Below are 23,743 nucleotides of genomic sequence, written 5' to 3'. Positions count from 1 at the left end.
TGTGTGGTAGACATTTTCTCATTTTCTTTATCAGGTTTGTCTTGCCTCTTCTGGGTCTTTTGTGGTCCCACACAAATTTCAATAACATCTGTAATATTGTCTTCAGGAATATTTTTGTTTTTATAAGAATTATAAAATTCTTTGGGTAGGATAACTACACAAACAATGATAACTCTTTCTAGCAATAAACATAAAATAATTTTTTATTCTTTTTTTTTTTTTTGGTTTTTCGGGCCACACCCGTTTGATGCTCAGAGGTTACTCCTGGCTAAGGGCTCAGAAATCGCCCCTGGCTTGGGGGGACCATATGGGACGCCGGGGGATCGAACCATGGTGGTGATCTTTCCTTGGCTAGCGCTTGCAAGGCAGACACCTTACCTCTAGTGCCACCTCGCCGGCCCCAATTTTTTATTCTTATGTTTTCTGTTCCTCTTAGCATTCACTTATAGTTTCCATTGCTTTAGTGTATGGGAGGTAAATGTAATTTATTAAGAATTGAAAATGTCTGAAGATTTTGTTTGTTTGTTTTTGGGCCACACCAGGTGACGCTCAGAGTTTACTCCCGGCTCTAAGCTTAGAAATCACTCCTGGCTCAGGGAATTATATGGAACACCAGGGGATCGAAAATCAGTCCGTCTTGGGTCAACCGCGTGCTAGGCAAACACCCTACCACTGTGCCATCGCTCTGGCCCTGTATGAAAAATTTTCAAAAATAGATCTACCATATGATCCAGAGGTTTCACTCCTACATATTTATCAAAGCAATTCAAAATATTATTAAGACATATGCACATCTATATTAACTGCAGGGTTATTTATTATAACCAATCTAAAAACAACTAATATTTCTAAGAATAGACTACTAGATAAAAAGATATGTCATATTTGAAATATAAAACTACTTAACTATCATTAAATATTGACTATTTTTGTTACAGGATGCATAAAATTGTAGGGATCACACTAAACAAAATAAGTCAGGAGAAGAAAAAGAAAAAACAGAGTAATACTACTCAGGTGTAAGATGTAGAGATACAATGTAAGGGAACGAAAAAAACTGAATAGGACAAAAGGAAAAACAGCAAACATTAACTCTGACCCAATACTGATTTTACCAGAGTGGAGAGGAGAGAAGGAACCAAAAAGTCAAGGGAGACTATTAGTGGCATAATACTGGTGGGGGGTGAAAATATTGTGATTTGTATTTTAAGTGGTAGTTGTACAAATGTAGATGCCTAGAAAAATGTTTATCAGCTGTTTTAATTATAAAAGTAACTAATTGTAAAACTGTTAAAAAACTTTACACCTAGTAATGCAGGTTAATAAAATAAAAGGGACATTTTATTATTAATTATTAATTTATACAAAGAAATATAAAGATAACTGAGGAATTTACTTAATATTTTAGTGATTATTTCTTTTGCAACATCTAAGGCAACTATATCATTAGTCAAACATCCTATAATTCTTTGTCCAGCTAGCATCTCCCATCAGGTTTCCTTAAACTTCAAAGAAGAAATAATTTCTATATTATAAAACTTCTTCAACATTATAAAGAAGGGAGTATGTTGCATTTTTTACTGGTGTTGTGACAAATTGATTTAAAATGTGTTGTCTGAAAATAGCTAATAATTCTGAATTAATATTGAACACCAACATTATTCTCAATTTAAAAATTTAGGAAGAAAGTCTGAAAGTGTGCCATAAAATATGACAAATTCAGATACAATATAGTTGACCAACATTTTTAATTTTCTAAAATAGGATAAATGGTTATCAGACTTTTTTGGTGATTGAAAAGTAGGGGCGGAAAATGGGTTAACAATATCATGCAACTGTATTTTAAAAGAAATGGAGTTGTTTAGGTGGCACCATTTCTAGCTATTTTACAACCAAAATACTCTACTCAGGACACTCTTAGGAGGATGGAGAACATCTAGGAAATAGTTTAAAGTTCTAGTCATTTTTCTAGAAATCCCATTCTATCACAATTCACCTCTTAGTCACCTTTGCTTTACTTAGAGTAGAAAACAGCCACAAGATGGCAGCAAACTAAGCCATCTTGTAGCACTCCGAAATAGTGCCAGGCTAGATCTATGGAGCAAGAACTCCTAGAAATATTTAAAAATATTGCATATATTTTACAGACTATATTGAATTAAACACATTTAATGGTGATTTAAAATTTTAATTCTAAAAGATAAACAATGCATTTGGAAACATTGAAGAGCATTAACCGACAAAACAAATAAAAATATACAAATAAAATAATATACATTATAAAGTCAATAGACAAAGTACATAAAAATATAGGTTTTTCAGAAACATCAACATAGTGCAGCGGGTAGGATGCTTGACTTGCTTAGAGTTCACCCAGTTTTGATTTCCTCAGCATCCCATTTTGATCCCTGAATTTACCAGGAATTCCTTAGTGCAGGGCCAGGAATAACCATGATCACTACAGGGTGTGACCCACAAAAAATACAAAATAACAGCAAAAAAATTGTAAGTACAGCTTCACTTTTAAAAGTTAGTAAGTTATTAGGGACCAGAAAAATAGCAGAGCTGTAGGGCGTTTGTGTTGCATGTGACTGACCCAGAACGGACCTGGGATAGATTCTTGGCATTCCATATGGTCCTCCAAACTTGCCATGAATGATTGATTTCTCAGCGCAGAGCCAGGAATAACCCCTGAGCACCACCAGGTATGGCCCCAAAACAAAAAAAAATTAGAGTTAGTAAGTTATTATATTGAAGAATATATTATTTAAATATATAAAACTATAGTGATGTCATGATTCCTGTGCCAAATGATACAATAATATTTTATAGAAAAATTATATTCTTGATCATTTCAAATATTCAAAGAACAACTAAAACTTGTACACAACACTACAATACTCAAAAACCCTGCTTTTCAAACTCTATTATTATAGCATCTTTGTAAATATTGTTCCTAATTAAAAACACACCCTCCATACAAGAACTAAAATTTATAAAATGAGGCTTAATGACTTGAAACATATTAAAATTGAAAAGTAAGGATGGAACATTCATTTTTTAAAATTAGGCAAAAGTTATATATGGTCTTATGCTTCTTAAGATTGCTATATTATGGAAAATATTTTTCTTCAGTTTTTATAAAACTGCATTTAAAAGTTGAAACAAAACATAATGTTTATTCAATCATTTTATTTATTTGTTTATTGCATTTTGGGCCACACCTGGTGGTGCTCAGGGATTGCTTCTGGTTCTGCATTCAAGAATCACTCCTAGCAATATCAAAGTACCATACGGATGCTGGGGAATTGAACCCAGGTTGGCCGTGTACAAGGTAAACACCCTACCATCCGGGCTACACTTTAGTCCTGTTCAGTAATTTTAAATGTCTGCTTAAATATTTAAGAAAATTCTATATAACAAAGAAGGTATGCAGGGTCCAAAGATATAATACAACAGGTAGGGCATTTACCTTGCATGTGGTAAAAAAATTCATTATTTTTCTCCTAATGAAGTTGGTGCTGCCTTTTTTGTCCTGTTCTAAAATAATCAATTTTGAGATCTCTTTATAACTATTTAAAGTTTATCTATGTCTGTAGAGTTAATTGTTTTAGTCTATCATCCTGAAACAATTTATCTTTCTTATTTTAGTATTAATGGTTTGATATTTTACTTTGGTTTTTATTTGTTTGTTTGTTTGTTTTGTTGTGGTTTTGAGGTCACACCTGGCAGTACTTAGGGGTTATGCATGGCTTTGTGCTCAGAAATAACTTTGGCAGGCCCAGGGGACCATATGGAATGCTGAGAATTGAAACAGGGTCCATCCTGGGTTGACCGCATGGTAGGCAAATATCCTACAACTGTGATATATCTCTGGCCCCTTTTTTTGCTTTTTAAATTGTTCTTTTGCATATTATTTTTTATATTTTATATTAAAAAAATGATAATTCTCTTATCTTTAATAAATGTAAGACTGAATTATATTGAATTACTAGTATTTAAGCATAGGAATATATCCTTCCTTTGATGTTATTTACATATCCCTTTTTATAGGGCCACATCCAATGGTGTTCAAGGCTTCCTCCCAGTACTCTGCTCAGGGATCAATCCTGGTGGGTTTACACTACAAAAAATTCAAACATTTGAAATTCCACCTGTGCAGAAATTTATTACTAGAGGAATTTCAGAGGTGTGAATATTTTGTTTAGGAAAAAATTGTGGTACCTACCTAAGGCATCCCAAAACATAAGGCAGCCCCAAGACCTTTATCTTATACACCATTAATTAACTTCTAGATACCAGCATTGAGGACAATTTAGAAATAAAACTAGGAAAACTAAAAAACTGTAGGTAATAACGAAATCACCCCAATAGGCCCAAACTCAGATACACTAGTCTGAAAACTGATAGTCTATTAAGTACCTAAACTAAGGTGAAGGAATATACTTACATTCTTCCATGTCCGCTAAATAACTAGAAAACTTTTAGTTGTTACTGTGCTGGAAAGCCACATATGGTGGTGCTCAGGGGTTACTCCTAGCTTTGGATTCAGGAATCACTCCTGGCAGTGTTTAGGGACCATATGTGATACCTGGGATTAAACTCAGTTCATTGTTCTTTTACCCCAGCCCCCAAAACTAAGAAACTTGGGATGGCACCAGGATCCCAATACTACTTGATTATAAGGTAATAGAGACAGATGCTATGGTCCCTGTTCAGCATTAAATAGGTAATGTCCCTTTAAGGGTGAAGCTATTAATGATCAGACCACTGACAGATAACTAGCAATTAGCCCAGGGTTATAAAAGGCCTGGGTTGAAGTATTAGTGATAGCTAGGAGATTTTGCCATTCCTGTTGGATGGTCACTGTCTGATTGCTGGAGAAACTTTATGCAGGTCTCCCAGCTCCTGCCTAGAACAGTGTGAGAAATGATTTTCTGAGGAATCAGAATTGTTATGCTGTGGATCAAAGCCATGATCTCTTTGTGAATCAAGGCCCTAATCCCTTGGTGGATTAAATCTATTCTGGTCTCCTGTATACTTAATGAAAATCTTTTACCCTATTTCAAAGATCTACTGTTTATTCATGTTATTGGGGGTGATGACATGCTGGAATATATATCTTCATATAATGATAAAAAATACATACTCATCAAATTACTTAAAAATATTACCCCCTCAGGAACGAAGAGATAGCATAGAGGTAGGGCATTTGCCTTACAAGCAGAAAGATGGCAGTTTGAATCCCGGAATCCCATATGTCCCTCGAGCCTGCCAGAAGCGAGTTTTGAGCACAGAGCCAGGAGTAACCCCTGAGCACTGTCGGGTGTGACCCAAAAACCACAAAACAAAAATTACCATCTCAAACTTTTTTATGCCCCACCTCCCCCAGTAGGGGAGACCAGATCAAATTTTAACTGTGAATTTTACCTCTCAGCCCTTTCTGTGCCTATGCCTCAAAAAAAGATAGCTACTCCTGCAGGACCGGGATCAAATACAATGGAGAGTTTTACCCCTACTCCCACAATTAAGGAAAATTTCATTGAAAAATGCCATCCAAGGGGAGAGATTTCTTTCCAGTAGCTCAATCTCAAACCAAACCTAGGGCTGATAATACTCCAATACTTGCCTATAGTTGAGCCCCACAGGCAATACCTTAGGGTTTGCAAGGGGTATGCACTTTTCCTCTTCCTCTGTCTGACAAAGTGCTAAATACCTGAAAAGCACTGGCCTTGAAGGGCATATAGCTAATTTAGGTGTATTATATATAATAATTATATTATTATAATAATATAATTATTATATTATGGCTCTCTTGCCTCTGAGTTATGGGGTTGAGGTCTATATAAACAATGACATGATGAGTTCATTATTTCCTCTCCAGCCTCTTTTCTATCCCATAATTCAGAGGACATGCATTTTTTAATTGGGGCCACTGTGGTACAGCATCCAAGAAGCCTACAATTAGGGGTTGAACAAATGCCCACAATCCACGCTGCTGTGGCTTCTGCTCTCCCACCTGGAAGAGAAGAGCAGGAAACTGATCTCTAATCTAGGCTCATGCCATACTGGTTTTAATAGATAGTAAATAGTTTTTCTTTCTGTTCTATGTCTCTTGCAACATGTTACTAATTTTTTTGTTTGTTTGTTTTTTGGGTCACCAGGGCAACGCTCAGGGGTTACTCCTGGCTCTATGCTCAGAAATCACTCCTGGCAGGCTCAGGGAACCATATGGGATGCCGGGATTCAAACCACCGTCCTTCTGCATACAAGGCAAATGCCTTACCTCATGCTATCTCTCTGACCCCACATTTGCTAATTTTACTATTTCTCAACAATTTCTTTTTCTTTTCTGGTCCCTTGGCAATGGAGCACCAAACCCCTCTAATAAGAGTAAAAGAACTGCTGCTCACAACCAATCTACTCTTTAACTGGTGTCCTTGGCACAAGGTCCTCACTCTTTTGACCTACAGACGACCAGTGACTTCCCATGGCCCTACATGGATAGATTACATCATCTGATATCCTTCCAATCTAACCTATCAGTAATGTAGAACAATACTTGAAGACTGTTATTTATTCCTACTACCCTTTTTCTTTTACAGTAAAGGGAGGAGATAATAAAGAAATAGACTGTATGGCCCCTAGTCAGCCATAAGAAGGCACTGGATTATTACGGATAAATTTGGCAGTTACCAGATCCCACACCTTGTAGCTGCCACTAATGGCAGTTGGCTAGCCTATCCTTGTTGAGTTTTAGTTTGGTTGATCTGTTAAGAAGTGATAGAGTAGTGTTGAAGTCTCCCACTATTATTGTGTTGCAATATCTGATGTCTTTCTTCAAATCTCTTAGCAGTTATTTTAAGTATTTTGCAGCCCCCTATTAGTTAAATATAAGTGTGATTTATTTCTTGTTTATTGATAAATGACCTCTGTCTATGATTTTACTGAGCCTAATTCTATGTTGTCTGATATTACTATGAGTTCCCAGATTTTTTAAGAAAGTTGTGTCTTGAAGAATTATCCTTATGTGATTGCTTTGCCAATATACATATTTCTTGCATACAGCAACATGTTAGATTTAATACTTTGGTTTATTTTGGCACACTTTGACTTTTTTTTATTGGGAGAGATTATTGACATAGAATTTTTGCCATTTTTTTTAATAAAAGATTTGGTGTGTTTGTGGCTTTGTTTTGCCTTAAAGTACTTTCCTCAGGATTTTTAAGGTTGTTTTGGTTTGTAAAGTTCCTGTGCTCTTGTTTTTTCCATAAAGCTGTGTATCATTTATTTAAAACTAAATGATCACCTGGATTATTGTATTCTTGGTAAGGCATCATTTCATTTGGTGAGTTTTTTCACTATCATCCCACTGTGCTTGTTTCTATGTTGCTTATAATAAATCTATAAATTTTAAGGATGCCCCTGTATATGCAATTTTCTTTTTTGATATTGCTGATTTCAGAATTCTTTATTTATGGTTTTCACCATTGTCAATAGGATATGTTTTGGAGTGTATTCATTTGAGTCTCTTAACTTGTACTCATTGAACATCTATGATGTTGGTGCATACACTCTTTAGTTCTGGGAACTTCTCAGCAATTATGTCTTTGTTAGTTCTTAACAGGGGTTTTCTTTCTGGCTCTCTGGGATCCCATTGCATTTTATGTTGTTTCTGTTAAATTTATCTCAAAGTTCTATTGCCACCTGTTCACTTATTTTTATGATGTTCTACAACTTCTGTTCATTTATTTTGAGACATTTTTTTCATATTTTTTGGAGGCTGTCCCAAACAGCTCTTACTCTGTTAGTAATTATTTTGAAGGAATTTTCCATTTTGCTTACCAAATTTTTCAGTTGTGATATATTTTCGGGGGGGGGCACTCAGGGCAGCACCCGGCAGCACTCAGGGGTTACTCCTGGCTCTATGCTCAGAAATCGCCCCTGGTAGATACGGGAAACCATATGGGATACCAGGATTCAAACCACTGTCCTTCTGCATGGACGGCAAGCCTCCATGCTATCTCGCAGGCCCCGTGATATTTCTTTTTGTATTTTTCTCGTTTATGCTCTTATGTCCTGCTGTTTTTTGTTCTGTTCTGTTTTGTTTGTTTGCTTTTTGGGTCAAACCCGCAGCGCTCAGAGGTTACTCCTGGCTCTACACTAAGAAATCGCTCCTGGCAGGCTCAGGGGACCATCTGGGATGCTGGGATTTGAAACACCATCCTTCAGCATGCAAGGCAAACACCTTGCCTTTATGCTATCTCTCCAGCCCCAATGTTCTGCTGTGTTTTATTGGCAGTATATTCTATTGTTTCTTTGAGCTTGTTGAACATCCTAAATATTTCCACTCTGAATTCTATTTCAGAGAGGTTATATAGGTTATTGATTATATATATATAACCTTTATATATAGAGAGAGGTTATATATTATTATTGATTCGGTCTGCTGGATTATAGTTTTCACGCAAAACGTATTGTGGGTTTTGCATTGCTTTACCATTGTTCCTTTTGTAGTCTCAAAGTGTTTCTTTCTTTGTAATTGTTAGTCTTTCCTACTGTCAGAGAGGTATCAGGAGAGTAAGTAAAAGTATGTGGGTAAGAGTTATCTTGTAACTAAGTAAGCAGCTGCCCACTTGGGAGGACATGCCAGGGGATGTGGCTTCTACCTGTATGTAGGCATGCTGAATTTTATTCTTTCATACAGATCTGGGCATGCAGCTGCAGTGCTCTTCTGCTCAGATTCAGTGACAACCCCATTCCCCTAGGTGTCACCTATACCTTTGTGTGGGCAGGGAAAAGCTTGTTGTTTTTCATATATTGAGGCAACTGCAGTGCTAGTCATCTGGACAGTTAATCTTTCATAAAAGAGTAGAGATTATGAGGTGAAACAAAGAAAATCTTTTAACTAATTGATGTAGTAAAAACTAGTTGGTCACGTGAAAACAGTTGAATTCAGACCCCTTTATAAATTAAGCATAAAAATCAAATAAAACTAGAACAATGCATTCAATATGGACATTACTCAAAAAGCTGGGAATCATTCTTCTTTAAAACTCAGAAATTCTATTGCTTGGCATATGTTTTAAGGAGCTAAAAAACTCTATTTTGAAGTGACATGTATTCTATATTCATTGCAATACCCTTCAAAATAACCAAAATCTGAAAAAAAAAAGTTCAAGAATAGATGATTGGATAAATAAACTATAGTGTAAATGCCCAATTGAATATTAGTTCACTTTAGTAAAAATAAAATTGTGCAATTATGCTATCTGGGTGGATCTGGAGAGTATCATGATGATAAAAATTTTAGATGGAAGATATCATTGATCTCATTCAAGAAAATACAGATAGCAAGTAAGAAATATTTAATGGCAACAGAAACTGAGAACAATTTGTTTAGTAAGAAGTTTACCATGTTAGGGTTTTGGGGGGAGTGGTGATATGTATTTGGAGGGAAAAACAAGACGGGGAAGATAAAATATAAGAGGAAGAGAAACAGGGAGGAACACTTGGAAAAATGTGGAGCTGACATTTTATTGGAGAGTAGTGCTAGAATGTTTTATGCATGAAATGTTACCTAACGGTATTGTAAATCATAGTACCAAAAATAAAATTTTGGGGGGGGAGGACTATAGGATCCTTCAAGTTGGCTTTGTTCTGAAAAGGATCTGTCTTTGTATCCTCTTGTGATCATGACAAAGTTTAATGCTAATAATCTTTACAGAAATGCACTTAAAACCATGCTAAACTAATCTTTCCTTTATGGAGGCAAAAACAGAGCATGAGATGAATTGGAGTAAGAGAAATGCTTTGCAAAGAAGGAAATCACACTAAGGAGCAATTAACCATAAGCAAAGTTTTTTTTCTAATATGCCCTTGTAATCATTAAAGTCATGTTCCTCTATACTTGAGAAACTAATTTAATGTTAGAGAGAATACAGGGTGTAAAATCATGTTGGACTCATACTCTCAAAGAAATATCATACATGATTTTCTACTCAGGTGATTTAGAAAAGGGAACATGTTAACTAATTCTTCAATTAAAAAGTAATAAAATAAAATAATAAAAATAATTATAATATTTTAATTTTCAATTATTCTATCATCAGAGCTGGCCACTGCATTTCTTCTACACAATACCAGAACAGATCAGTATGACTGATGTCAATTTGACCTTATTTGTACCTTGGTTTATTTATAGTGTGGCTTTCTTGGTTTATTTTTTCCTTTTGTTGTTGCTGTTGTTTGATTTCTTTATGACCCACTGCTGGATGTGGAAAGGACTTACTAATGGTTTATGCTCAGAGATCCCTCACTTCTAGTCAGGCTTGGTGGATCATGTGGGGTTCTCATGATAGAAACTGGGTGAGTAGCATGCAAGGCAAGTAAGTGCCCTACCCACTGCGATATCTATCACTCCAGGAAAAAAAGTTATGCAATGTGGCAGAATGTATACAAATAAAGGTCATTTAAATTGAAAATTAAATAAAAGAAAATGAGCATTACATATTAATAAAGACTCAATGCATCAAGAAGACAGGGTATTAAGTATATACTTAAATGCAAAGCATATACTTTATATATAATTAGTGTATACTTATGTATATGTTTATATTATTTAATATTATATAGTATATTATAGTGTATTATATACTATTATTATATATATACTATACTATTATTATACATTCTATTATTAAATTTGCCTTGCACTTGGCTGAACCAGATGGTCTGCAGTTCAATCCCCTAGTGTCCCATATGGTCCCCCAAGCCAGAAGAGGTTACTGAGTGCATAACCAGAAGTAACCCCTGAGTGTCACCTGGTGTGCTCCTGCCCTCCCCCAAAAAAGTGAGAATGGAAAATCACATTCAGTTTATCTTATTCAGTCAGATTTTTGTCAGTTTTTGGCTCTCAACTACTGCAATAAGTAAGACTAGAGACATTGTCCTTTCATTTTTATTATATATGTATATATAAATATATATAGCAAGTTATATATTTATAATATATAACTAAAAATCTACTCATTATTACCTTTATCTCTTACGTTTCTGGAATCGCACACCCAGTGATGCTCAGGAGTCCTTGCTTGCACTCAGGAATTACACCTGCGGTGCTCAGGGGATTATATGGGATAATGGGAACAAATCTAAGTGGACAACATGCAAGGCAAGCACCGTACCCAGTGAACAAAGCAGTAGTTTCCCTACTGTACTTTTGCTCCAGCCCGTAGGATTTCTATTTATCACACATGTATTTTGAAAGAGTAACAACAAAGAAAATGGAGCAAACACTTTTAGTTCCTCTTCATATTTTTTTTAATGTTACGAAACTTTCTCATTAAAAATTTTAAATTCAAAGAGAGGCATTTGGAAGAGAAAATCAATCCAGGGTTAGGGTTAGGGTTAGGGCTCAAGAGATAGCACAGCGGTAGGGACTTTGTCTTGCACGCAGCTGCTTCGAACAGATGATGGTTCGAATTTGCATCCCATATGGTCCCCCATGCCTGCCAGGAGCAGAGCCAGGAGTAACCCCTGAGCACAGCAGAGTGTGACCCAAAAACAAACAAAAAAAGAAAATCAGTCCATATCAAACAGAGAAATAAACTTTTATATTAATTAAAATTTAAATATAATAAATAGGGGCTGGAGTGAGAGCACAGTGGTAAGGCATTTATTTGCCTTGCACGTCACCAACACAGGACAGACCCTGTTTCGAATCCCGGCATCTCATATGGCCACAAACCTGCTGAAGCGACTTCTGAACAGAGCCAGGAGTAACCCCTGAAAACCACTGGGTGTGACCCCTCAAAAAAGAACAAAACAAAAATAAATAAATAAATAAAATAAACACTAAAATGTTAATATTTAGCTGATTTTAATGGATAACATGCACAATTTATTTTTAAATAAAATAGATAAAACTGTAAACGACTGTTATACTGATCTAAACTAGAAATGTAGAATGTTAAAGAAAAAAAATGATGTGCGGAAGCAAAAGTATAGCAGAAAAGGTATTTTTCTTGTGCACAGATGAACTGAGTGCCATTCCCAGTATGCCATATTGATCTCCAGCTCTGCCAAGTCTTATTTCAGCACAGAGCCAAGAATAAGCTCTGAGCAACACTGTGTGTGACCAAAAATAAGCACAAATGATCATTCTTAGATAAACCTGTCATAGTTATAGGTAAAGCACATTTCTTGAATGAATTCAATACCCAGCATTAAAAAGCCAAGTAAATAATAAAAATCAAGTAAATATATAAATAAGTCAAACCCAAAATAGGTTATGACATAATTCTTGTTCTTTGTGCAGTAAATTGTATTATTATAAAATGTGTCATTTCATATTTAGAAAAAAGCAGAAAATAAAACAAAAAATGTTGCCATCACACATTTTCCTTGTGAGTAATTGCTTCCCAAATATTATATTGTGGGACTCTTTTATGCATTAATTGTAGAGATAGTGTTCCTTCTTAGGAAAAGTGTTCTATGTAATTAATGCAATTTTATTTTACTGCCCACATAATGGGAAGTTATCTTTCCTAAATGGTTATCAATTTACTTTGTGAAATAAAACAGTTAAGGAGTAGTAGACACAGATGAAGCCTACTATAATTACTTTAAAAAACATTTTACATTTGCTTTTAAACAAAGAAACATTGAAATAAAATATAATTAGAAATAACATAAATACACTTTTATATATCATCACTAGCTAAAATTTTAATGGCAATATATGCTAATATAGAATTGTTACTATTAATAATTATATACGTATTATAATATATTACAGTTATATAATAATGTACAGTTTGTTATTTATACAAATATATAATTTCAATAGCAAAGGTAATAGGAACTTCAGAAAAACAAACTGTACACTATGTACTGTCTCCACAAATAGTGAGTTATTTTCTGTAAAATATTCTTTTCACAGAATTTTTTACATCTCTATTTCTCAGACTATATATTAGAGGATTTAACATTGGTATTACAAGGGTATAGAGCACCGCGACAATTTTGTCTTGCTGTGGTGATGAGATAGCTCCAGGTTGGGCATACATGAAGAACACAGTTCCATAGAATAAACTCACCACCGCTATATGGGAACCACATGTGGAAAAAGTTTTACTCCGGCCATGGTTTGAGGGGATCTTTAGAACTGTGATGAGAATATAAGCATAGGAAACCAAAATGATAGTTGTAGAACTAATGATGATGAGAGCAGAGATAATAAACAGTACTATCTGATTCACAAACGTGTCAACACATGAGATCTTGATTAATGCTGAGATATCACAGAAGAAGTGGTCCAATCTGTTTTCTCCACAAAAACGCAAACTGAAGGTGAAACCTGTTTGGACTATGGAGTTGATACTTCCACAGATATAAGATCCTGTTACCAGTCTCACACAGGCTCTATTAGACATTTGCACAGGGTAAAGGAGAGGAAAACAAATCGCTGATAAACGATCATATGCCATTACTGCTAGAAGAAAGGCTTCAGTTGTGACAAACAGAGCAAAGAAGAAAAACTGAGTGGCACAGCCATTATAAGAAATTTTCTTTTCATTAGACAAAAAGTTCTGTAATGTCTTAGGAGCAATGACTGTGGAGTAGCAGAGATCTACATAAGACAAATTTTTAAGGAAGAAATACATGGGTGTTTGAAGTTTTGAGTCTACATTAATGACAATTATCATGGTAATATTTCCCACTACAGTAACCATGTAGATCAACAAAAACATTGAGAACAAGAGGATCTGAAACTTTGGAGGAGTTCTGAATCCTAATAATATAAACTCAGTCACTTCTGAGTAATTTCTAGGAAGCTCACTCTTCATAGCTGTTATATGTAGAACTGAAAAAATGGTACAAATGAAAGAAGCAAATCAGCAGAATATTTATTTTAATAAAAAATCAAGACAAACATGGAAATTTATTTTTAATCATACATTCCCCAATATTTTTTAAAAAATAAATTAATAAAAGAATGTTGCTCATTAAAAAGTCTTCCTATTAAATAGGTCATTTAAATACCTAAACATTTTATGCTATTTAGCAAATAATAAAAATTTGTTCTAAGTGTGCTTTAGAAATATACATTTTTATAGATAAGAATATATATTTTCTTCCTCCCTAGGCAGCCAAAAACTACAGAGGCTCGGCTGGGCCCAGAACACTCCACATGCCAGGATTCCATGGGCTTTTGACTGGTATGATGGGGGCTCTGGGCAGGACAGCTAGCCATAGGACCCTGGGCTGACCACTTTGTCCAGGAGAGCATGATTCCCCCCACACCAGGCGGGTCTTCAGGGCCACGCCTGGTTAATCGGGCCTTGGGGGGAGGGGGTGAGAAATTCCTCCCTAGGCATCCAAAAACTACAGAACCGCGCGGGGGCGTACTTCATATATTTCATGTATTCAGAATATTCCCTATTCTTATGTTATGTTTTCCGTATACAGAATGTTTATTTTGTATTCTCCCCTTTCCCACACCCCTACAAAGCTCTTTTTTACTCTTTAACTCTCTAACCCCTTCTTAAACATCACTAACCTAGTTTACTCTTTTTAACTTCAGTAGTGTAGAATCGTAATCACAGTCCAAAGCTATGCATTGTGTGTGACAACCCCAAACTGTTTCAAGATACATAAAATGGACACGTATTTCTTTAGAATATTTTGTGTTTTTTCTCTGACAGCTATAATTCTTACTAAATGTTGTCTTATACAGTGATGATTCTAACCACTTTTTATCTTCTCTTTTTGAGCTGTTTAACAAGGAATTTTGGTGGAAGAGTCCCCCAGTTTAATGCTTATGATTGAATCATGTCAATGGAATCATTGTAATTGTTCTTATGGCCCCCATATGTGCCAATAACACCATGAGGCATTGCTTCTTATTTGCATAGGCACATTAAAATGGGAAAATAGTATAAATACAAATAAAATCCTATCTAATAGAGATTGGAACACACAAACCTTGTAGTGCAAAGGGACCTTACACCCTGAACATTGGCATAACGACCTGGCACAGACCTCAGAAGAAAGGGCATATTCCATTCTCCCCTGAACCAGGAAAGCCATCCACGAAACATCCAGGCTGGTCTATAACATCACCTGGAAGCAATCCTCTACCACGGAAGACCTACACTGCTCAGACTTCGACCTGCTCAAAAGAGACTTCCCTTAACACTGAGAAGACTTAACAACAACAACGACCTGCTTACAGGACAGGGCTCCCTGCATTGCCCTTTGATTGTGAGGTGAAAGGAGAGGATGCTCCACGTCCTGACTTCAATGTAAGATATGCAGATTCCAGGATCTTTAATACAGAAACATGATACCAACAACAGAGACTGTGTGAAAAATAAAAGTGTGTTGGCACTACAGACAATGTATTGGATTGGACAATCTAGCTTGCCTGGAGCCTAGACTTGGTCTTGTGCCAGGAAACTTCAGGGGTCTGGTCTCTTTGTACTTAGGCCAAGGTTATTTCTTTCCATGTCCCTCATATTTTGGTGGGCCTATGCAAACAACAATTGCCACTCTAACACCATTCTTACTGTGCTCCTTTGACTCTAATCCTTAAAAAGAACTCACTTAAAATTTGAGGTTAACTTAAGCTAATATGCATGTATATGGAAATGTAAGAAAATACTATGCCTGTAATGTTTAAGGAGTTACATAAGTTTTATGGCTTTAGATTGCCTTGTGTACTGTTAAGAAATATTATAATGTGTTACAATCTGGGGACTTGAGGGACAAAGTAATTGTACATGGATTCTGTCTTATTTATCTTAATGTTCTTTGGCTGAAATTTCAAAGTTAATATATCAGCAAGGGGACTTCTGAGAATTATGTTATGGGTGATTGTCCTTCCACTGTAACTTTACCTTGTCCTCTTACTTTGCACCCTTGTTCTCATAATTAAAAATAAAAATTAAAAAAAAAAGAATATATATTTTCTAGAAAAAAATCAGGCAATAGATCTTACCTTATTTAGTTTTCTTGAGTTAATATAATATTAGCTAAAAAATTTTGCCTTCCTTAAAGAAGGTACGATCCAAATAAGATTTTATTGTCATGAAAGTCCATTACATTAATTGTATTATTGTATTTTTATTATTAACTTTTTTCTTTATTTACTACTAAAAGTAGTAGTTGTCTATTTTCTAACAGAAGAAAGACTTCAGGTACTGATATAAACATCATTTGCACATTAACTCAGATCCCTATTTATTCTACTGCTTTTCCCCTATGAAAAGCATCTTATTGGCACAGTTGATCTAAGAAACAGAGATGTTTCTTCTTAAATTTAACATACAAAATAAAATCAAACTTCCTTTTCTTTCTTTCTCCCTGCTTGTCCCTAGATTTTTTTATTTTGCTTTTTCTATCTTTGCTTCCTTTCTCCCTCCCTTTCTTCCTTCTTAACTCCCTCCCTTTCTCCTTCCATCTTTTCCTGCCTCACTTCCTCCCTACTCCCGCCCTACTCTCCATTCCTTCCTTCCTTTTCCTTCCTTCCTTCCTTTTCCTTCCTTCCTTTTCCTTCCTTCCGTCCTTTTCCTTCCTTCCGTCCTTTTCCTTCCTTCCATCCTTTTTCTTCCTTCCTTCCTTACTTTTCCTTCCTTCCGTCCTTTTCCTTCCTTCCTTCCTTCCTTCCTTCCTTCCTTCCTTCCTTCCTTCCTTCCTTCCTTCCTTCCTTCCTTCCTTCCTTCCTTCCTTCTTCTTTCCCTTTATTGGACCATTGGAATTTTTTAGAATTGAAGCAAGCAGAGAATTTTAAGATCTTGGGTAGTTTCTTCTTCATATGTAAATTAATCTAATAATAAATAAAAAGAATTATTATATAAAAGAAGGCACAAGGGAAAGATCTAAATGTTGATCATTTTTAAAAAGAAAATGTTTACTTTTTTAAAGAAAGGTAAAATACAGCCCAGAAATAGGGACCAGAGAGATAAACAGTAAGCAGAATGATTGCCTCAAATTTGACTAACCAGGGTTCAATCTCCAGAACCTGAAATGGTCCTCTGAGAGTGATTACTCTGGGTATTGCTTGCTGGGTATAGGCCCAAAATCAAAACCAACAAAACAAAAAAGAAGTTCAGATGTAGAAAAAGTTCAGAAACAGAAAAAGGAAGAAAACTTTGTTATAATTTTATAAACAGAAAAGAAAGAAAACTTTGTTCTAATTTTCTTAATGGGGAATTATATATAAAAGCAGATTAAAGAGGATTATTTTGACTTACAAAAAAGTATAAAGTCTTTTATTGAGTAACTTATATCAATATGTTAAGAAAACAGAAAATAATAAATTTTTAATTTCACATGCCATGAAAATATGTTTAATAGATGAGTAAATTTAATACAATATACTTACAAAATGTTTAAAATTTAAATTTGAACTAGGGCTTCAATAACTTGAACTCTGGCTTCAGTTATTATTATATTGCTTTAAGGTAAATTGGGATCTTATAATTATATATTGTTACATGATCTACTTTATTTAAAAAAAGTTAACAAAAATGTTGATATACAGGTTTTAGGTATTAGAAGTAAGTATTAACAATAAAAATGTTAAAGATGATAGAATTAAAGAATATCATGTTAAATGGACCCCCCTCCTATATATAAAATTGATTATTATTGTTAAAAAAAAAGTAAAGAAACAAACCTAAATTCCACAGGATTTTTTTCTGCAGCATAATTTGCCTTACCTCACAGTTCAAATCATTATTCAATTTGCTAAGATATTAAAGCACCATAGCTTCTCTTTTTAATTTTTAGAAGTTGAGCATACTTTTTATTAGTTAAACCAACAAATAGACCTGAGATATGTCCTGAGAGAAATTCTCTCCTGGGAAAAGAATCCAGAGTTGATGGGCATTCCCTCTGTAACATAGTCACAGGGGACTAATGGTCTCTCTTATCTATAATGCACTTTATATTGTAATATAAAAGGAAAGTGAGAAAAGAAATTAGTTAACTTGTCAGTCCTCTAGTTTGTTAGAAGTTTACTCTAAAGGACATAAAAATTAACCTCTAATTACAAACCGAAACACGATGCTTTATAGTTAAAGCAAATATAAAACAAAAACAAATATATTTGATGAGAAGTGTTTTTTCTTATATTTTCATTTTTTTAAAAAGGGATATTAACAATTTTTATTTAAATATATTACAGTACTTATTCTTAGAAATCCATTTATTTGCTGTAAATATGCCATAATATAATCATAATAAAGAGAATAAGTGATACATGAAATATATTTAAGGGGTAGGAGAATTTGAATTAAATTATAAACTGGCAAAAGAAGACAGAGGCACCTGCTCTTTATGATTAAGAACCATGATTTGGTTTTCCCAGTAGAAACCAAAATCTAAAAGACAAGCACACCAAGAAATCAAGTAAAAGAGAATTAGTAAGTCTTTCTGCCTATATTTTCCATTCTATCACTAGTATGAAAGCAGATATATACTCTAGTTAAGTTAATGAGTCCTATTGAATTTTGTCTAGTATAAATTTTGATTAACACTACTCCAAAATATAAACTAACATTTTGAGAAATGTCACGACATAGGTAAACTTTTAGGGGAACTCAGTCCACCAGATGTATGCTCAGATTTTCCTGTTGGGGAGAACTGAAATAACCCCCACGGGGTTCCTCAAAAAGCCCGTTGTGAATGCTTTTTTCCCCTGCATGGATGATTGAGGAATTTCCGAAGAGATGCTTGGCATTACATTTTCGGTCATTATTTGGTTAGCTCTCCTTTGTAAATCTCGGGCAAAATTGTGGCCTCTATCAAATAATTTGGCTCAGAAATTTCAGCACCAAAGATTACTAAGAGAACCCTTTTCTGGATAATATTTAGCATCTGAAAGCAAAGACAATATTTTTTCTCTTTTTCAAATATGTCCTTGCAGCTGCAGTTCCTGGTAATCAAGGGCGAAGCCAGAGAGCAGACCCCTGGCTATTGACTCTCCTTAGAAAAAAGGATCCGCACCTAACCACAATTTAGGGGACTTGGTTCCTTCCTGTACTTGACCTCTAAAACAATAGAGTCCAGCCCAGGAAGATCAAGTTTCTAGATATTTCCTACTTCCTAGTAATCCTGATTTTGCATTTGAAGTAAACTTGCAAAGAGTTGCCTTGAATTGTAACCTCCTTTAAAACTTAGAATTTTTACAGTCACACCCAATAGGTTAGGTATTGTTTCTGTTATATTTTTCTTTGTGATTATAATTATTCTTCATCTGTGACTGGTTCACTCCTATAAAACCCCCTGTTTGGAAAATAAACTTGTTGCACTCCTGCCAGAAGACGTGTTGACCCCACATACTCTGTGTGTGGTCATTTTTTCAATATTTTTCCTTACACCGGCCTGGGCATTCACTCTCCCTGAAGTGGATTCATCGAAATCCCACTGGCGCTGCAAGAAAGAATCCACTTGCAGCAAAGAAATAAATTTACAACAAAGAAATTCTAAACTTTTCTCCATAAAATGTCTGTTTGTTTACTATACAGGCTTATTCTTCAATCTGGGACTTTTTTATTAAAAAGAATTTCCTCACTTTGTCTACTCTCACATTTTCATTTGTTTGTATTAGGCGGCAACTGATGATGCTCAAGAGTTATTCCTGACAGGATCAGAAAACAGTATGGAATGCCAATGATCAAACCTAGGGTTTGGCATGTGTAAGACAAGCACCTTATCCACTGCACTATCTCTCTGGCCCCCACCCCTCACATCTTTTCTAAGTAAGTTTCACTCGATCAAGCTACCTTGCTCCACTTTTAAAAAATGACAAGATTTTCAGAGTAATGTTATGCAATTTCCTTAAAATTTGCCACTTGTGTTGCATTGATTTTACACTAATAGTTTAAATTTAATGTATCAGGTGGAGACAATAGGTAAAAGTATGTATCATTAAACACTTATTTACAAGCATAACAATCTTTTGATGAAACAATTGTAGAGTAGGACCTTGGAAATTTCAGAATCATTAAACAAAAATCTCAAAATCAAGGGCTAGAGAGTTGGCACAGCTGTAGGGCGTTTGCCTTGCATGCAGCTAACCCAAGAAGGACCACAGTTCCATCCCCTGGCATCCCATATGGTCCCCCAAGCGAGGAGCAATTTCTGAGCACAGAGCCAGGAGTAACCCCTGAAAGTTCACCGGATGTGGCCCAAAAACCAAAATAGAAAGAAAAAAATCTCAAAATCATTTGAGTTAAAGTTTTGGGAGACATACATATTTGCTGGTGTCCATTTGGCAGCTCTTTTTTTCCATGCTGAAGTTCAGTTCAATGACTGACACATTCTAGATGGGACACAAAATCTTGTCAATGAGCTTCTTGTCCCAAGACCCTCTTAGCTAGTTTATGTTAATTTTCTGGAGGTGCAGACACATTGAACACTGAAGCTTAGTTATGAATACTATTGAATAGCACTATTATAAATAATATTACCTAAATAATAATAAAGTAAAAATAAATTAAGATACAAGGTTACTGATGACAACCATATATATATGGTATACTATAATATACTTTACAATGTGGTAGCAGTGTGCCTCTTAGAAGGGTATTGGATGAATAATTTCTCCCAGTCAATGTGCAGTCTTTGTTTCCTAGTCACCATTTCCTTTTAGGTGCAGAAGATTTTTAGTTTTATGTACTCCTGTTTGATTATCTTTGCTTTCACTTGCTTGACCAATTATTTGGTGTTTTATCCTTGAAATTAATTTTAACCCCTATGCCATGAAGAATTCTGTTTATATTTTCCTCTATTGACCTTACAGTTTCAAATGCAATATCAAGGTTTTTATTCCATTTTGATTTTATTTTTTCCATGTTCATAGTTCATTTTTGTCATATAGATGATGACTAATCCCACTACTTTTGAAAAGTCTTTTTATGTTCCACTTTGTAATATTTGCTCCTATATCAAATATTAACTGAGTATAGATCTCAATAATTTTTTTCAGGATATTCAGTTCTATTTTGTTGAACTGAGTCTATTTTTATTCCAACACCATCCTATTTTTGTTAATAGCACTTTATAATATAGTTTGAATTTGGAAAAAGTGATATTTTACATCTTCTTCACAAGGATTTCTATAATTATTCATGGAACTTTCATTGTTCCATATAATTTTTAGAATTGTTTGAACTATTTGTTTGAAATAAGTCATGGATATTTTTTATAGTGATTGCATTGAATCTTTATAATGTTTTGGAGAATATTACTATTTTAATGATGTTACTTCTCCCAATCCATGAGCAGAGAGTGTTTCCATTTCCTCATATCCGCTATTATTTGTCTTTTTTCTTTTCTTTTCTTTTCTTTTTTTTTTCATTCTTTTATTTGGGGGGGTTCACATCCGGCAGCACTCATGTGTTTCTCTTGGCTCTACACTCAGAAATTGCACCTGGCAGGCTGGGGACCATATGGGATGCTGGGATTCAAACCACCATCCTTCTGCATGCAGGCAAACACCCTACCTCCATGCTATCTCTCTGGCCCTTGTATATTTCTTGAAGTAGCATTTTGTAGTTTTCTTTTGTATAGGTCTTTTACCTTTTTAGTTTAAATTGATTCCATTGTACTTGATTTTCTGAGAAACAATTGTGAGATTTTTTTAAAGTATCTTTCTTATCTTTCATTATTTGTATATGGAAAAGTTATAGATTTGTGGATTAATCTTTTAGCCTGCTATTTTACTATACAAATATCTTTTGCTAGAAGCTTTTTAGTAGAGTCTTTAGGTCTTTCTAATCATATAATTTTATCTGCAATCAGAGTTTGATTTTTTTTCTTTCCTGTCTGGATACCTTGATATATTTTTCTTGTCTAATTACTAAGGCAAGTACTTCCAGTATTATATTGAACAGAAGTAACAAATATGGGCAAAACAGTCATGTGAAGATCTTGGAGAAAAGTCTTTTAGTTTTTTCCTGTTGAGTATAATATTGGCTGTGATCTTAATATAAAAAGCTTTTAGCTTTTCCCCTTTAAGTATAATATTTGCTGTGGTCTTAAAGAAAATTTCCCCATTCTCATCTTGTTGAGAATTTTTGTATCATGAATGGGTGCTGGATCTGGTCAAATGCTTTCTCTGTATCAATTTATATAATCATATGATTTTAATTTTTGTTTTAATTATATGGTGTATTATGCTGAGTGACTTGCATATGCTAATCATCTCTATATCCCAGGACTGAATCCTGCACGGTCCTGGTATATGATCTTTCTAATAAAATGTTAAATTCTGTGTGCCAGTATATTTTTCAATATCTCTGCATCTGTGTTTCTCAACAATATTGGCCAGAAATTCTCTTTTATATGGTGTCTGTCTATTCTTGAAGGTGATATTAGCTAATAGAAACAAATGAGTTTCTATTTCTTTAATTTTCTAGAAGAATTTGTTAAGGACGGGCAGTAGATTCACTTGAAAGGTCTGAAAGTATTCAGTAGTAAATCCTCTGGATCTGGGCTTCTTTCAGGAAAAGAATTTAGATTTCCATTTTAATTTCCTCAATAAAAAATATATATATACATATATACATGTATATGTATATACGCACACACATATATATATATATATACACACTTATAGATCTGGTCAGGTATTTCAAAATAAAGTTAAATAATGTATCAATTTCTTCTAGCTTTTCTCATTTTGTGGCATAAATATTATGAAACTATCTCTGATTATTTTTTGAATTTCTATAGTGACATCCCCCTTTCATGTCTGATTCAGTTTATTGGAGTTTTTTCTCTCTTCTTGAGTCTTGTTAATGGTTTACCAATCTTGTTTATTTTTTCGAAGAAACAAATCTTGTTTTTATTGATCTTTTGGATTTTGGGGGGATTTTATCTTCTATTCTTTCTTTCTTCATACCTGCTTTTGGCTCATTTTGTTGGCCATTATTTTAATTTCTTAAGCTGTGCTATTAAATTATTTATACAGGCCCTGTCTTCTTTTCTACTTTTTTAGGGGAGAGCACCCAGTAGTGATGAAGAGTTACTCCTGGCTATACACTCAGATATCCCTCCTGGCTTGGGGGATCATATGGGATGCCAGAGGATCAAACTGTGTTCGATCCTTGGTTACCAAGTGTAAGGCAAACATGCTACCACTTATGACACCTCTTCGACCCCTACTTATAAATATTTTGATACTTTTATTTTTTATTTATTTACATTTAAATTTGTCTAATTGTTCCTAATCGAGCCATTTTAGGCATTAAATGTTCAGACACCAAATCCCACCATGCATAATAATTTTAAAAGCACTATGAATTCTAGAATTACACTGAAAAACATGATAATAAAGATTTTTTCATAATACCAACCAATATGGAAAATATATAGAAATACTTTACCAAAAAGCAATGGCTCATATAGAACATTGTTCAATTATATAGAAAAACAATAATAGCAAATGCTATTGTTTATTCCATACTTTCTACTGCTAAAGTGATACCTAATCCTTATATCTATTAAATAAATTAAAGGGTTAAAATATTTTAGTCATAAAATACCTCAAGGACTTTTTCTTTTATGATAATTAGAAGATACAAAACTAGATTGTTTTATATAAAAATCAGTACTATTATGGCTGACCCAGGACAGACCTCAGTTCAATCCCTGGTGTCCTATATGGTCCCCTGAGCCAGGAGCAATTTCTGAGCACATAGCCAGGAGTACCCTGAGCATCACCGGTTCT

At 34.5% G+C, this 23,743-nt stretch overlaps 1 protein-coding gene across 1 annotated transcript; it reads right to left on the bottom strand.

The window, feature by feature from the left end:
* Positions 1-12,914: 12,914 nt before the first annotated feature.
* Positions 12,915-13,850, bottom strand: LOC126022596 (olfactory receptor 12-like). The gene has a single exon (XM_049783565.1). The coding sequence runs from the start codon at positions 13,848-13,850 to the stop codon at positions 12,915-12,917; it is 936 nt and encodes a 311-aa protein (XP_049639522.1).
* Between the last annotated feature and the right edge of the window lie 9,893 nt (positions 13,851-23,743).

The sequence above is a fragment of the Suncus etruscus genome, chromosome 11, assembly GCF_024139225.1.
Source record: "Suncus etruscus isolate mSunEtr1 chromosome 11, mSunEtr1.pri.cur, whole genome shotgun sequence".
Classification (NCBI taxonomy): Eukaryota; Metazoa; Chordata; class Mammalia; order Eulipotyphla; family Soricidae; genus Suncus; species Suncus etruscus.
This window is presented reverse-complemented; position numbering and strand designations above follow the sequence as displayed.